The sequence below is a fragment of the Cebus imitator genome, unplaced genomic scaffold, assembly GCF_001604975.1.
Source record: "Cebus imitator isolate Cc_AM_T3 unplaced genomic scaffold, Cebus_imitator-1.0 Scaffold162, whole genome shotgun sequence".
Classification (NCBI taxonomy): Eukaryota; Metazoa; Chordata; class Mammalia; order Primates; family Cebidae; genus Cebus; species Cebus imitator.
Genome location: NW_016107477.1, coordinates 25904 through 41927, shown reverse-complemented (window position 1 = coordinate 41927; position 16024 = coordinate 25904). Strand labels below are relative to the sequence as shown.

Sequence of the window (16024 nt, the reverse complement as noted above, 5' to 3'; positions counted from 1 at the left end):
AACTTACTATGATGTGAAGTGCCTTGGAATAAATTTAAATAAAGATGTACAATATCTTTGCAAACATAATGTTTTTTATTTAAAGGAGACCTAAAAAAATAGAGAGATACACTATGGACCATGGAATAGAAGAACAAAATATGGAAAGATCTAATTTTCCTAAGTGAAGCTAGCCAAGCTCCATGGAAATATGGTTTCCCAACCAAAATCCCAACAGGCTTTTAAAGTTTTTAAACCTGATATTTTGATTGCCAGATTTACATAGGAATTCAAAGGGACAAGATTAGTTAAGATATTTTTAACAAAAACAGTAAGATGGAGAGATAAGACAGAGAAATGGGTACAAGTCAAGCAGTTCAATGGAAAAGAATGAATAATTTAAAAACAGCCCCCCACATATATGGATACCTGGTTTATAATGAAGGAGCCATGGCAGGTTAGTGGGGAAAGACCAAATGTATCAAAACATAGTTCTACGGCAATTCACTATCCGGCGAAAACATAGGACATCAGGTCCTTACCTCACAACATACACAGAAATCAATTCCAACTGGATTAAAGTCCCAAATGTAAAAGCAAAATTGTAAAGTTTTCAGAAGACAATGGAGGAGAACAACTTCATGAGCTCAGGTTAGAGAGCTCAAGACCACAACAAATAATTAACCAGAAATGAGTTTAAAAAGACAGATTTGATTACATTAAAATAAACTTCTGTTCATTAAGAGAACCACAGAAGTTTTTTTTTTTTAGCCTCAAAAAGGGCCACAGAAGTATCTGTTGCACATATAATTGCCAGGGAATATATACATAATAGTAAGAAAAAGGTAAGTAAGAAAACAACTCAGTAGAAAATGGACAAATTATCAGGTACTTCATAAAAAGAGGAATCATCATCATAATCAATCTCTGAATAGATGCTCAACCTCATTAATTGTCTGAGAAATGCAAATAAAATCCACGAAATATAATTGTATGCTTATCAGGTTGAAAATTTTAAAATGATGACACATACTAGGTATTGGTTAGGATTTTGAACAATGAAAGGGTTCCTTGCTGAAGAGAGTGCAAATGTGCAGACCTCCTTTGGATAAGAGGTTGGCAATACTTGATGAATTTGAACATGCTTATTATTCTCTACAATGCAGAAGACTATTCCTACTTCTAGATTCTGGAAGCTCCTGCACACATGTAGACAAGGCCAAGAATGTTAGAATCATTCATAATAGCTAAAAAATGGCAATCAAGCCAAATTCTACTACTGGCGGAATGGAAACATTTTGGTCTATTCATTAAATGGGACACTGTATAGCGGTGAAAATGATCCAACTACAGATACAGACAGCAATATAAATTTGTGACAAAATATTGATTGTGAGAAAATTCAGGAGATTATTTATCTTTAACAGGATTAAGGGGACACAATTGGAGAGCAGCACTCAGGTGGCTTCCAGGATCCAGCCAATGCCTAGTTCTTAGATTGAGTGGTGTCTAAACAGCAAACCAACTAACAAATTACTTTAAGAGTTTGCGGCTGGAGAACTTAATATTTCATAAAAAAATAAGATGAACTTAAAAAATGCAAATGTTATTTTTACTAAATAAGGCAAAAAGGACAACACAATGACCATGTTGTCATTGTAAGCTCTTTTTGTGTTTTTTGTGTTTGAGATGGAGTATGGCTCTGTAGCCCAGGCTGGAGTGCAGTGGCGCAATCTCAGCTCACAGCAATCTCCGTCTTCCAGATCAAGCAATTTTCCTACCCCAGCCTCCCAAGTAACTGGGATTACAGGCAAGAGCCACCACACCCAGCTAATTTTTGTATTTTTTAGTAGAGATGGGGTTTCATCATGTTGGCCAGTCTGGTCTTGAACTCTTGACCTCTTGACCTCATGATCTGCCCGCCTTGGCCTCCCAAAGTGCTGGGATTACAGGCGTGAGCCACTGCGCCCAGCCCATTGTAAGCTCCTGCATCTTAAACTAGTCAGTTAGTATATCTTCTGTAATTAATTTCTATTTACCGTAGTTTGCTTGCTAGAAACTTTTAAGCCACTATCTACAATTTTAGTTAGATAATATGTAATTTAATTTCACTAGAGGGTAGATAATTTGCATCCTCCCATATACTATGTCACTATTCCTCCCTTCCTCTAGCTCTTCTTACCTCCCTCCTTCTCGTCTCCATTTCTAGTTCTCAGACTAAAAGCTCAATACATTTGACTTGGAGTTTTTGAATGTGGCAGCCAAGGCTCCCCGAGACACAGGGTGAAACACGTGACATTAATTTCCTGTCACACAGTTCTAACAAATACTTCTGAAGTCTGGGTTTATTTTTCTTCAGCCTCTTTTTTCCTTCTGAAATATCACTGGGAAAAAAAAAGACATAAAACATCTGATCTTGTTCTTCACTTCCTTTTCTATTTCCAGCCACCTGTTCTCTTTCTAATTAACCCCGACGTAGTAAAAAGAGCCAAGATTCTCATTCTAATGGTTATAGAAAAAAAAAGTTGTCATAAAAGAAAAGCCACATTTACTAGGATAAAGGAAACTCATGGCTGGAGCAAGATTTTTGCATTTCACTAACGTATTTGTAGGTGAAGCAATGGTGACTCAGATTCTCATTTATCTGCTTCAAAAATTAATTAGAAATTTTCACCTGTATTTTGTAGTTTAGGTGTGAGAAAGCCAAGGCTTGTTCAGGTGAGCTCAGAGAGGTCCTGAAATGGGGGATTCAAACCCAGTGCCTCTAAAACAGGGGCTTTCTCAGCACAGGCTTGTAACTACAGAGCCTCAGAGTGTTGGCAGGACCTGATTCATTACAGTCCGATGTGTGCAGGGTTCAGGATGTTTATAAGTTTAAGGAGAATGTTGTCATGGCAAATAGTTGACCAACAGGAGCAAAATCACCTGGGAACATCAATGGGCCCAACTGAAAAGAGCTTATTTTCACACTTCCTTGTTTTCTAGTGTTTGAAACCAAATGGAGTGAAGAACTGACCTCCTCAGAAGACTCACAGGCATGCAAAGGGAAGAGGAGGAGAGAGAAAACAGGAAGTTAGGTGATGGCAGAGATGAACTGGGTCTAAGATTTTAAAACTGCTAATTGGCCTAGCCATACGCTGCCTGGAAATTGGAGCAGCGTTTCTAATATTCACACTCTAGTGTGTTTTCTGCACCGTCTCTCATGCAGAGGGGCTAAGCTGACACCAAATGAATGTCCCCTCAGCTGCTCCCCACTGTGCCGTAACTCTCACTGCAGCAAATCAGCACAACATAGTAAAGGAGGCCAAGAGCAGAAAATGAATGGGAACAGAGAAAGCAGGGAAGAACAGACTGGAAAACAGTGACTTCCACAGTCACTCATTGAACCATACTTACTGAGTGTGCACTGGGCACATGGGGGACAATGGTGAGTGAGAACAAAGGGGGTCATCCCTTTGAGAGCAGTTGCTGTAGGGGACACAGGCTGCAACAACCTTGTGAGGTTGTGCCATTATTGTGCCCATTTAGAGGCTAAAAAGCTGACTTGTTCAAGGTCCCACAGTAAGTAGTAACAGGTCTGGGCGTGGCACCTCACACCTGTAATCCCAGTGCTTTGGGAGGTGGAAGCAGGAGGATCACTTGAGGCCAGGAGTTTGAGACCAGCTGGGACAACATAGTGAGACCCCATCTCAACAAAAAAAGTAAAAAATTAAAAAATTAGCTGGTGGTAGTAGGATGCATCTGCAGCCCTAGCTACTCAGGAGGCTGAGGTGGGAGTTGAAGGCTACAGTGAGCCATGATCATGTCACTGCACTCCACCTTGGGGGACAGAGTGAGGCACCGTCTTCGAAAAAATTTTAATCATTTAAAAAAATGTTTCTAAGTCACAATTTTTTTTTTTTTTTTTTTTTTTTTTTTTGAGAAGGAGCTTTGCTCTTGTTACCCAGGCTGGAGTGCAATGGCGCAATCTCGGCTCACTGCAACCTCCACCTCCTGGGTTCAGGCAATTCTCCTGCCTCAGCCTCCTGAGTAGCTGGGATTACAGGCACGTGCCACCATGCCCAGCTAATCTTTTGTATTTTTAGTAAAGACGGGGTTTCACCATGTTGACCAGGATGGTCTCGATCTCTTGACCTCATGATCCACCCGCCTCGGCCTCCCAAAGTGCTGGGATTACAGGCGTAACCCACCGCGCCCAGCATCTAAGTCACAATTTTTTAAGAAAATTATGTAAGTGGTAATGAGTCATACATACATGCATGACTAGATTTTCTCTTTGATGAACTGAGTACAGAGTCATAAGAAAGTCCACGTCTGATAAATGAGAGGCGGGGTGAGGGAGTGAGTTTGCACGAGAGGCAGAGGCTGGTCACACAGGGCCCTGAGGCCCATGGTGAGAGGTTTGAACTTTCTTTCCAAATGCAATGGGAGACCAAGGAAGAGTTTTGCGCAGTTGCATGACAGACTGGTTTTACATTTTTAAAGTTACTCCAGCTGCTGTCTGAGACAGTGGAGTGAATGGAAGCACAAACAGAAGTGAGGGATATGTTCATGCATGTCCCATTTTGTGCAGAGAAGGAAATAATCTTTGGACTTGTGTCTGGACACAAGCTCCTTGCTTTCCTTCCTTATCCTGAAGACCAAATCTTCAGCAAGAAGGTGTCATGGAAGGGACTCTGGCCCAGGGTGTGGAGCACACAGATCTGAACCGGTGTGTGACTTCAAACAATATTCTGAGCCTCCAGTTTTCCTCTTGAAAAAGTATAGAATTGATACTTCATCTTGGTTAATCATTTCACATCTTAAAATCTTTCATGATACTTAAAAATTGTGAAAAATCTTAGTTATCCCATTGTTCCTGAAGGTGAAAACTCAGCCTGCCATATGCAAGTCTGGTGACGTTGGACATTTAATTAATGTTTCTGAGTGACTATTTAGGAGAGGCCAGAAATTGAGGATAGCTGGCAGAAGGCTTCCAGTTTCACACCATGCCCTGTACCCCACCCCCATCACAGCCTTGAAAATTCGTCATTAGGAATTAGTTTACAACATCTGTCTGCTTTTTATTGCTCCTTCTAATACCTCCAGCCTGGTGTGAGAGCAAGAAAGACCCTGAGGGCCATGGAGCTGTTTTAAAGCACAACTATGCCTTACCTGCCCCTCAAAGTTTCTGCAGTTGGAATACGCTCTCTCACATCACTCCTGCAATTTTTCAAATGTACTGGATATAGAGACTGTTGTGATTAATAGTATTCAAATTCATCTAAAAGCATTACTAAATTCATAGCCTCTTCCTGTCATTGTGTCATGAAGGGATATGGGAAATATTTCAACATTACAAAGGAATCCTCTTCAAAAGCTTGGGAGCTGTTCTTTCAAGGAGAGTACAAAGGATTTTACTTTATGGCAGAGGATAGTCTTCCTTTGGTTCGCCTCCTGAGATTCCCACTCTATATTCACTTCCTCCAGGGACTAAAAATTACTTTTGAGACATTATTTAGTTAAATTCCAGACTTGCACTTTGTGATGACTTGTTACATCTGGGAATTTGATTCCTTCTTTGGCAGAAAAAATGGTGACTGTGAAGATCGTGCTGTTTATTTTAGGGAGGACAGTGGCATAGGGTGGGGGTGCTTTTTTGTTTGTTTTTGAGGATTCCTTTAAAATCACTCATAGTGCTCATATTGGTTCCCTCCCCCCTTCTTCCCGGGAAGGGAGAGTATGTGGCTCATTTTGCTTGGGAACTCGGAATCTTTTGTTAAATATTTAAGAGATCTGCTAATATGGTCCAGTAATTCTTATCTGAATAAGGACAGGAAACTTCTGGACTCCATTTCCAGCTGCCTCAGAGCTCTTGGGAGGACAAATCTATAAATGGCCTAGTAAGCATTTTTGTTGTCAGAAAGTGCTGTGGATGTGCTAGTTACTCTAAGTATGTTTGAGAAAATAAAACCAGCCCTCGTCTCATGAGTCAAGGATATTCCCTATCTTCTTACCTCCAATGATCTCTTTCTCTTCCTCCCTCCTCCCTTCTTTTTCCTCCCCTTCGCTTCCTCCCTCACCCCCTTCACACACACACACACACACACACACACACACACACACAAACACATACTCCAGGAACCAAGAGCCAATCAATGTCTTCATCCCCAGGAGGCCACCACCAGGACACAGCAGAGGCTATGGAAGGTTCTGCAGTGGGGAAGAAGGTATGCGAGCCTCTGGCTTCCAAAGTTTGCCTTGCCTTCTATTAGGGCCTTGGTGCTGTGACTTCCTCTAGCACATGAGATCACACAGTGTCTACTTTTGCTGTCCCCTATAAATACCAGACTCCTACATCTGAGAGTTCAGGCCAGCCTGGTGGTTGGGTGGCTCTGGATTGCCTTTCCTGAACTTTCTGTTTGTCAGCTGAAGAATGAGTCGGTTCATACATTTGGAAAGGAGGGCTTGTTTCTCATAGAGGGCTGCAGCTTCCCGGGCAGCCATTCTGACCAGCTGGGCAGTGTAGCCAGGGATGAGGCCGGAAACACACACTTCCAGGGAGGGGCACAAGGAACAGGAATTCTGGCTGAGCAGGCCAGATATCCATATTCAATAAGCTACAGGAGGAGTCATGAATATTTATGAAAAGAGAAACCTATGCATGCAAAATTGAGATTCATACCTCTCCCTGGTTCCCGAGTTCAAAACACAGCCGAGTTAGCATGAGCCCAGGATGGAGTTTTCAGCACTCTGACATCAAAAGGTGTAGCAGAAGATGCAAAACCCTCACTGCACAGCCTGCATAGACTTGTGGGAACCACTCTATAGTCGGTGGTCTCTTATCCCAAAGGAAGCCTCCCTTTGGGAGGTTGAGGAGGATGGATTGCTTGAGCCCAGGAGTTCGAGACCAGCCTGAGCAATCACGGGATAGAAAGTGAGACAGGCCTTGTTATACCTCCTCCCTCGCCAACCCCGTTAGCCTTTCTTTCCTAAGGCTTAAACAGAAACCAGCCGTGTGGTGTGGCAAGACGCAGTCTACAAAAAATATAAAAAATTAGCTGCGCATGGTGGTGGGAGCCTGTAGTTCCAGCTAGTTGGGAGGCGGAGGCAGGAGAATCACTTGAGTCTGGGAGGTTGAGGCTACAGTGAGCTGAGCTCGTGCCACTGAACTCTGGCTTAGGTGACAGGAGGAATGCTGGTTGGTTGTTTTGTTGAAACATAAAAGGAAGGGACAGCATCAGGTAACTGGTTGACGTTAGGTTGGAGTCTCATGAAAGGGCCAGTTTCTGTTTAACCCTTAGGGAATAAAGCCTAAAGGCGTTGGCGAGGGAGGAGATAGAATAAGGCATGTCCCACCTCCCATCTCATTAGAGCCCAGAACTCAGTTTCCCAGGTTACCCCGGGGTCCCCTTGGCCAAGAAGGGGTCTGTTGAGTCGGTTGGAGGGGTTTAGGAGTTCATTCTTATTTCTCATTTCATAGATTTTTCTAGAGTTCCTACTGACTGCAGGAAGGGAGAAACTCTTGGGAGGAGTTTGATTTCTGAGTCTCTTGGGAGTGAAAGGAGGAAAACCTAAATTTCTGCTGAATTTTGCAGAAATTTATGTGGTGGTCAGAACAGCCTTTTAAGTCTCTCTGAACTCATAACACCGTCTTGACTGTTACCTAAGTGCTCAGGAAAAGGAAATATTTAAAGAGTCCAAGACGGTATTTTTACAAGCATTCTCTGTGCCTCCACCTCCAGTGAAAAGTCTTTTTTCAAATGTGTGTTTCCCTGGTCAAAACCACTTATTTTAATCTATCCCAATTTGTCCAAATTTTTCTTTATGGTTGTGCTTTTTGTGTCCCATTTAAGAAATCTTTGTCCACTCTCAGGTCACAAAGATATTTTTCTAAAAGCTGGATTGCTTTTTGTTATAAATTTATTTTTTTTATTTTTATAGAGATGGGGGGGGTCTCACAATGTTACTTAGGCTGATCTCGAACTCCCAGCCTCAAGTCATCCCCCTGCCCCAGCCTCCCAAAGTGCTAGGCTTACAGTTGTGAAGCAGTTTTAAGTTCACAGCCAAACTAAGCAGAAGGTACAGAGATTTCTTATATGACCCCCTCCCCCACACTCGCACAGCCTCCCCCTTTCTATGTCCCTCACAGAGTGGTGCATTTGTTACAGTTGGTGAGCCTACAATGACACATCACAGTCACCCAAACTCCATAGTTCATATTAACATTCACTCTTGGTGGTGGTGTACATTCTATGGGTTAGGACAAATGTGCAAAGACGTGTACATCATTATGGTTAGTATCCATCATACAGAATTGTTTCACTGTTCGAAAAATCCTCTGTGCTCCAAATTATTTTACTTTTCAAAAATAGATATGAAATCCATTTGGAAATTTTTTGTGTGTAGTGCGAAGTAGTCACTTTGATTATTTTTCTATATGAATAACTACTTGGCCCAGCCCTAAAGATGGAAAATGCTGTCCTTTTCCTACTGGACAACAGTGTCGTGTTTCCTGTAAATCGGGTGTTCCATATATGTGCGTGGTTGTTTCTGCACTCTTTAATGTATTGGTCAAGTTTTGTATCGCTGTATTATTATCACACTTTCTTAATTGACATGGCTTTGTAACTGGTATTAATACCTGGTGAATTAGGTCCTTCCTATTTCTTGCTTTGTTATTTTTTTTTCCTTCAAAATTACTTTTGCTTTTTCTTGGCCAAAATAACTCAGTAAGCATTTGGATTCCTAGAGTAAAATTGTCTTTTCCTTTTCAAGTTTTACTGGCACCATTTTTACGGCTTCCCTAAGGAATTACAATCCAGTAACACTGTATCATTTAAATTATGTTCTAAAATAATTCAGCAGCCCTGCAAGTAAAAGCTTTCCATGACCCTGTTCATCAGTCACTTGTCTGCCCTGCCCTTCAAGGCCAGGGAAAAAATTTGCTTCCTTTTCCCCTTGGCCTTTCCAAAGTCCGTCTGTGTTTTGAGGCCTTCCCCAAATCTTGCATATTCTTGCCTTAATTATGTAACTCTCCTCAGACTTCTGTAGCTATGCTGAGTGGCACAGATATGAGGATACTCTCAGAAAAAGGCCCCAATACTTCCCCAGGACCCGGGCTGCTCAGGCTGGACTCCTTTCTCATTGCTTGTCTCCCTTCCTGGTAGGCACCAGCCACTCAGACTGCCTTAAGCTCCTCTCTGGCCCTGTTCTTGTTACACAGATCAGGGATTCACCATTCAGGGGTGGATCTTTTTGCCTGGCGCGTTCTTCCCTTCCTGCTCCCAGCACCTTCCTTTTATCAGTTAATGTTCATTAATCCTTAAGTCCCTGTCTGGCATCTTTCTCTAACCCCTAAACTAGATCAGTTTCCTTTGTGGTATTGTAATCATAACAGGTTGATTTCCTGATGCACACGTCAAGTCAATACATGGAGACACTGGGTTGCAACAGAGAAACAGGTTTAATCCTAGAGTTGCCAATGAGGAGATGGGAGGAAGCCTCCAATCCGGTTTGGGGCTATGGATTTTAAGGGTTTGGAGTGGACTGAAGTGTGTGGAGATAGTTGACTGGTCCAAGAGTGCAGGGTGAAGTCACGGGACAGGAGGATAAAGATGTTGCATTCTCATACTGATCCTGTTCCTCTATGGGAGTTGGCATCAGCTGTTTTGCTAGAATTTGGATTCTGTAAAAGTTCTTAAGTGATCCTTAAACAAAAACCTCATGTTTGTAATGTCAGCTATCCTGTCTATAGGAACAATGGGGATACACTGGCAGTATCTAGTGTTAAGTGACTTTCAGCAACAAGGAAGTGGGCCAGAGGGCAGCCTGACTGATGCTTAATTACAACTATATTTCTGTCCAGCGCCCGGCATTCAATTCCTGTCAACTCCGTGGGGATGGTTTCAGTATGCTCCCCATGCTCCCTTCATAGCACATGTCCTAGTTCCCAGTTATAAACCTATTTGATTAGCTGGTTAACATCTGACCCTTCTAGATTGTAAGCTTACATAGGGCAGGGGCTATAACTGTTCTGCTCAACGTTTTAGTCTCCAATACCTACCCTAGTGTTGGTCATGTAGTAAATGCTCCATAATTCTTTTATGAATGAATGCATGTATGAACAAAACATTGGCCTAGTGGCCTATGTTACTTTCCATAGTATCATGCATGTAGGTCCTCCATAAATATCTTTCTGATTTATCTCATCTTGTTGTCTAGGACATTTTAATAAAGAACTCCATATAATTTCTAAGAGTAGATGTCTACATTCTGAAATAATGTGGCTGGCCATTAGAGGTAGAGTCAGGGGTGATTCTTAATTCCCTGTATCTGATTTGATAAGGGTGGTGGTGGTAATAGGCAGTACCATTCAAATATGATTTAGAAGTGTCCTATGCCTTCTTATAGGTGTCCTGCTTTCTTCATCTCAAACCTAACTAAAATACTTCTGATTTGGTTGTGGTGTGTAGTGGAAGAGCATGCTCAGTGGGGCTAGCAGCAAGCTGGAATCTCAGGGGCTGTGACTTTTCACTGCCGGAAACTCATGTGACTTTAGCTTGCTTGGTAGCAAAGCAGGGCTCCTGGGTTTGCTTTATTTGCAGTTGGTGTAGATGAGTGAGATTTAACATCTGGTCCTTTATGGAAAATTCCTGTAGTTCCAGAGCTGGAAGAAAAAACTATCATTCTATTATTAAAGGGCCCAGAATTAGTTCTTGTTCTCTGTGTTCCATATGCTCGTCACTGATAAATGATCATTCTGTCTTTGCAGTCTCAAGCAGTCAGAAGGGGAGATAAAATATCTGCTCCCTGGTTACCAGCAACAGCCCTGTGTATTAGAGTGTGTTCAGGGAGTGGTGCTGGAGTCCTGTCTTGCCCTGATAGGGACTTCCGTAATTTGTATATTTAGTGAGTCTTCTGGGAGAGATGAGAGAGATGCCAGCTTGATACAACCTCTGCTGCCCTGCCTGTGCATTCTAGAAAAAAAATTGCTAACCAGATTCTGTCTCAAAATGGAACACTGACCTTTTCCAAAACCTGCCTCACTGGAATATAACAGAGCTAATGTAATAGAAGGAAATGACACTTAGGTTCTGGAAGGAAAATTGATGTAAGTTTTTATCAGGAGGGTCATCCAATGAGATGTTGGTTAACCATCTTCACTCAGGGAAATGAGGGCAATATTGTAAGAAAGTCAGAGCAGTAAGATGTAAGGAAGTTAGAGTCCGTAGGGAATCTGTGCGGCGGACCTATCTACACACTGGAGTACCTCTGAACTGTTAAACGAGAGAGCAATGAATGTCTCTGTGTGAGCTGTCCTATTTTTGTTTCTCTGTTAAACAGCTTAGTCTATTCCCTGACTAACACATGGTGGTGGACACTTACAAATGCTTCCTATGTGTTAGGGACCACACTGAGTGCTGAATATGCTTTATGTCAGTTAATTCTCCACCAACCATCCTAAATTAATGCCACTTGCCCATTTTACAGATGTGCAAACAAGCTTACAAAGGTGAAGTATCTTGCCCAAGATTGCATGAATGCGAGTGGCAGAAATGACTTGAAAGCTCCGAAGTGATCCAAAACACGTGTTCTTCATAGCTGTGCCCTCGTGACTCTTCATGTAGAAAATTTCTATTCTTCTTGGCCACTTCAAAGTTTCAGTCTACTGCAAGTGATGCTTCCAGACTCCTCTGCTCAGTTTGGTGTAGATTGATCGTTTTATCCTGTTTTTTAAAATATTGTTTTTTGAATAGGTTTATCTTGCCTCATTCACTAAATTGTAAATCCCTCAAGGGATGGATAAAAATGCTCAATAAATGATGATTATATGTCTAAATAGATAAGAACTGTCTGGTGTTCCAGAATTACTCAGTATTATCTTTTGCCGTATTTCCTCATATGTGTGTAGATTCTGTTGTTAATTAATCAAACCCAGTGAATGTCTTCCCTCCAATTTTAAATACATCTTCATGGTAGTGAGCATATTTGTGTTGAGGAAATATCCAAAAAGATGATTTTGAATAAGAAACCATGCCCATTTTGTTTACCAGTATAAATATAAATAGGTGGGATTTTGGGTTTTCCAGATTGCACTTTAACCAAATGTTAGATTCATGATCATTCTACCATGAATGAGTTAGTATTATGTCTGCTGCACAATTAAAAAAAAATACAAAATAGCAGTTGCCTTAAACAAGCTATGTATTTTTTTCTAACATAAAAACAGGCCTGGAGGTGAGCATCTGGGAACTGATATGGTGGCTTCTTGGTCATTGGATCCCAAGCTCTTTCTTTTTCTTCTGAAATCCCTGAAAACGGTTTCTATTCTAATGGTTCTAATGGCTCTGGCCCTTGTAATAACTATCAGGCCAGAATTGCAGGCAATAGGATGGGGAGAGGGCAAAAGGCCTTTATCTGACTTTACCCTTCTAAGTCCCTTTTCCAGAATTTTTACTAAATGAACTTCCACTTCCAGCACGGAACTTAGCTATACCTAGTTACATAAGTACTCAAATAAAATTAAGACTTTGTTTTTAACTAAGAAAGAAAGTAAAGAATCAGTGTTGGGTAGACTGCCTTGCCTTCTAATTAGAAAATTCCCACTATTCCAGATTGGGGGTTGACAAACTGGCCCACGGGCCAAATCTGGCCTGTGGCCTGTTTTTTTGTGAATAAAGTTTTATTGGAAGAAAGCCATATGCACTCATCTGTTGCTGATTTCGTGCTACAACAGCAGAGTTGAGTAGTTGTTCCAGAATATGGCCCATGAGCCTAGACTCTCTTCTAGCTGGCTCTTTAAAAATAAAGTTTCTCAGCCCCTGCTCTAGATCGCAGGAAGCAGGTTCTGATAAAAAGGTTTGCCAAGCCCTGCTCTAGATCACAGGGGGCAGATTCTAATAGCTTCACTAGTTGTGATGCTATTATAGAAGCACAGTTGACCTCAATATGGATTCAGTGATCATCTATTCTCCAGCCCCAGTGAGGTTATGTATACTAGGCATGTATTTGGCTGCAAGTAACATAAAACCTGAATAAATTTGGATTAAACAGAAAGGATTTAATTACATGAAAGCTCAGAAGTCATGGCCCAGGGCTGGTGCAGATGCTCAGTGTTGCCCTCAAAACTGGGCTGCTTCTTTCTCCCCAGCCATACCTAGAATGTTGGCTTTCATCTTCATGCTTACTGGAAGATGAACGCAGTACTTGAAGGTGTTATATCTGCATTTCCTGAAGGAAGCGGTGAAGGTGCAAAAGGTCAAGGGTCTGTTCTTTTCTAGAAACTTTCCCAGAGGCCCTCATTGGCCAAAGTTGTCCCTCTAGAAGCTGAGGATCCTAGGATTCAGATAACTGTGGATGGAAAATATTGGGGAAAAAAACCCAAGAAAAGAAATAGCAGTACAGCAGTAAAAAATAATACAATCTTAAAAATACAGTATAACAACTATTTACATTACATTTATTTTATATTAGGTATTAAAAGTAACTACAGATGACTTAAATGACTTATGGGAGAATGTGTGTAGATTATACGCAAACACTAGGTCATTTTATATCAAGGACTTTCGTATCCACAGGGTATCCTGAAACCAACCCTCCAGCTGTATGTGCTCTAGTGGGCTTCTCATAGTGAACCAGCCCACTCCAGACTGTAAGTGAGACTTACAGTCTCACTCTTCCCTCCTATCTTTTTCCCCTACCCTTCCCTCTCACATTCCTGAAATTAATTTCTCTCCTTTTCCCCTCCTTTTCATGTTTTTGGCTAGGTGAGAAACCTGGAAATGAGCCTGAAGAGGTGCAGCTGCAGAATGCCAGCAAACAGATTGTGCAGAATGCAATCCTGCAAGCCGTGCGGCAAGTCTCCCAGGAGAGTCAGCACAGGGAGGAGAGAATCAGCGATAGCCGGAACCACATCCAGCTGGGTGTTGGGGAGTTAACCAAGAAGCACGAAAAGAAGTAACATGGTGCATGTGCTCTTGACATGTGCTCGGTTTCTAGCCTTCCTCTTAGTACAGGACGCATCACCAAAATGTTGCCAATAAAGTAAACCGAAGTGTCATCAGCACCTAGATGTAGAATGAATTCGCACTAGCCCCTGGCTGAAAAGCACTGTTTTGAAAAAGTGCATTAGATGATTCTGTTCTATTTATGCAGTGCCTCTGAAACATAGTGGGGCCAAATATGACACTGTAATTGCAAAAGTAGTTTTGCAGGCCAATGGATTTTTAAAGTTCTTTTATTTGAAAGAAAGAATTCTATATCTCATTTATTTGCTTTTGCCTTTTATGTGTTCCTTCTGTGAATTTAAAAGGCTGTCTTTTTGCTGAAATACTGAGTTCATTACTGAGTTCTTTATATTAAAAAGGCATGCCGGAAAGGTGAGGGAATGGAGTTTTAGTTACCTTCGAATGTGAAATTGAAGGCTTTTATAAAGTGGATTCAGGTCTAAGATCAAGTCAAGCAAAGGCAAATTCTAAGATTGAGTCCCTTGGGATCATGCCAAGGCATATATTAATATTTATGTTATTTTAAGAAAGGGAGGAATTTAGGCTTTTCAATAGCTCAGTCTTTTAGTCTCAATTCTCTGAATAATTTAATAATTGGTGTTTATGCTCTGTGTAGAAATCTTTTGGGAATATGGATTTCTTTTCTCATCTTAAGATTCAGTAAAATAAGTGAGTCTACATGTGTGAGTTGCCAATAACTCAATTCCTTAGAAGCTTCATGGAGAATGGCTAGAATTGTGTATTTCTTTAACAGCTGCCTATCTTTGAGAGACTTATACTTGGGACTGACTATGGAATGCAGCATCCTTGGAAGGGATTCTGAGGCCTTACAAATGCTGTTTTGCCACCAGACTATGTATCTGCATTAGGACCTTACTAACTTTTCCCATCCACAAATTAAAATTATTTTTTTGAGATTATGAAAATCATTCAGGTCAGGAATACATGAGAATACAGTGGGCACAGTAAAGCGGCAGTGTTGTGAATGCAGTGACAGAGATCTGTGTGTACATTTGTAATAAAGGCATCTGTGCAGCAACAGGGTCAATCCCTGCTCCACTTCTGTGAGGAGAATGCGCATATTTCTGGAATATCTAGAGTCCCATTTCCTGGGCTTCACAAAAGTTATTGAATTGGTACTCTTGGGGACAGAGAAAGAATTTGACCGTGGTTAAAAACCCTCTGGTTTCAGAGTATCAATATCTACATTTGATTTCTTTTTAAAGCAAAGTATTAGGGCATAAAGTATGACATATTAAAATATACTTCTAAAATTCCAAAACACTACAGTTTCAAGAATAAATATTTGGATAATTGATAATGAATGAAAAAAATATCTTATCAGCTTTGTTATGCTATCTCCCAAAGAGCACAGTTGAAATAAATTCACAGGGAACATGGATGGAGAATGAAGCAGAAGAGCTTACAACTTAAAGATTGTTTACTCATAAGTATTTCTTTTAGCAGAATTCATGCCAAGTGAAGAATGAGTTTAAGTTGACCAAAAGTCATGCAACTGATGTGATATAATTGCACAGCATAGTGAGAATGAAGGTATTCAGGGAAATTATTCAGGAGTGCCACACACAAAAAAAATAAATAAATCTAATGCGTGTAGTTTGCAAGTGATCTAGTACTATGTCTACTCAGATGTCTGGGTATAACCAGCCCTTGTTTTTGCTGTCGTGGTGACAGAAAAATATAAACATGCTATTTTTCCTCTCTGGTGTGTCTGTGCTAAAAAATTGGTAATTTCTGGAACATCTTAATTGACTTCTGTATCTAAATGTTATTTATAAATAAAACATATACAGCTTTGAAATATTTTAAGCAAAGTTTTCTAGACTCTGCTGTTTGGCTCATTTTGAACATGAATCTTACCATTATTTGGCACCATGGTATTTCCAAGGCTGTTTTCAAACCCCTAGATACCATGACCAGGGGAAGTGTTTCTTTAATGGGCCCTTCTCTGTTATTGCCTGAGGACAGCCATAGGATGCTGGGTCCTGAGGCTTGAATGGAAAGGGATGTAAGCTAAGAAGTGGTCTTTTGATCTC

At 41.1% G+C, this 16024-nt stretch overlaps 1 protein-coding gene across 1 annotated transcript in view; it reads left to right on the top strand.

Moving 5' to 3' along the window:
* AKAIN1 (A-kinase anchor inhibitor 1) overlaps nucleotides 1-15797 on the top strand; it is a 53577-nt gene extending 37780 nt beyond the window's left edge. Inside the window, exon 2 of the mRNA XM_017543869.2 lies at nucleotides 13728-15797. Coding sequence (XP_017399358.1) covers nucleotides 13728-13921 — 194 coding nt within the window. The 3' untranslated portion in view covers nucleotides 13922-15797. The remainder of the gene's footprint in view (nucleotides 1-13727) is intronic.
* The last annotated feature ends 227 nt before the right edge of the window (nucleotides 15798-16024 follow it).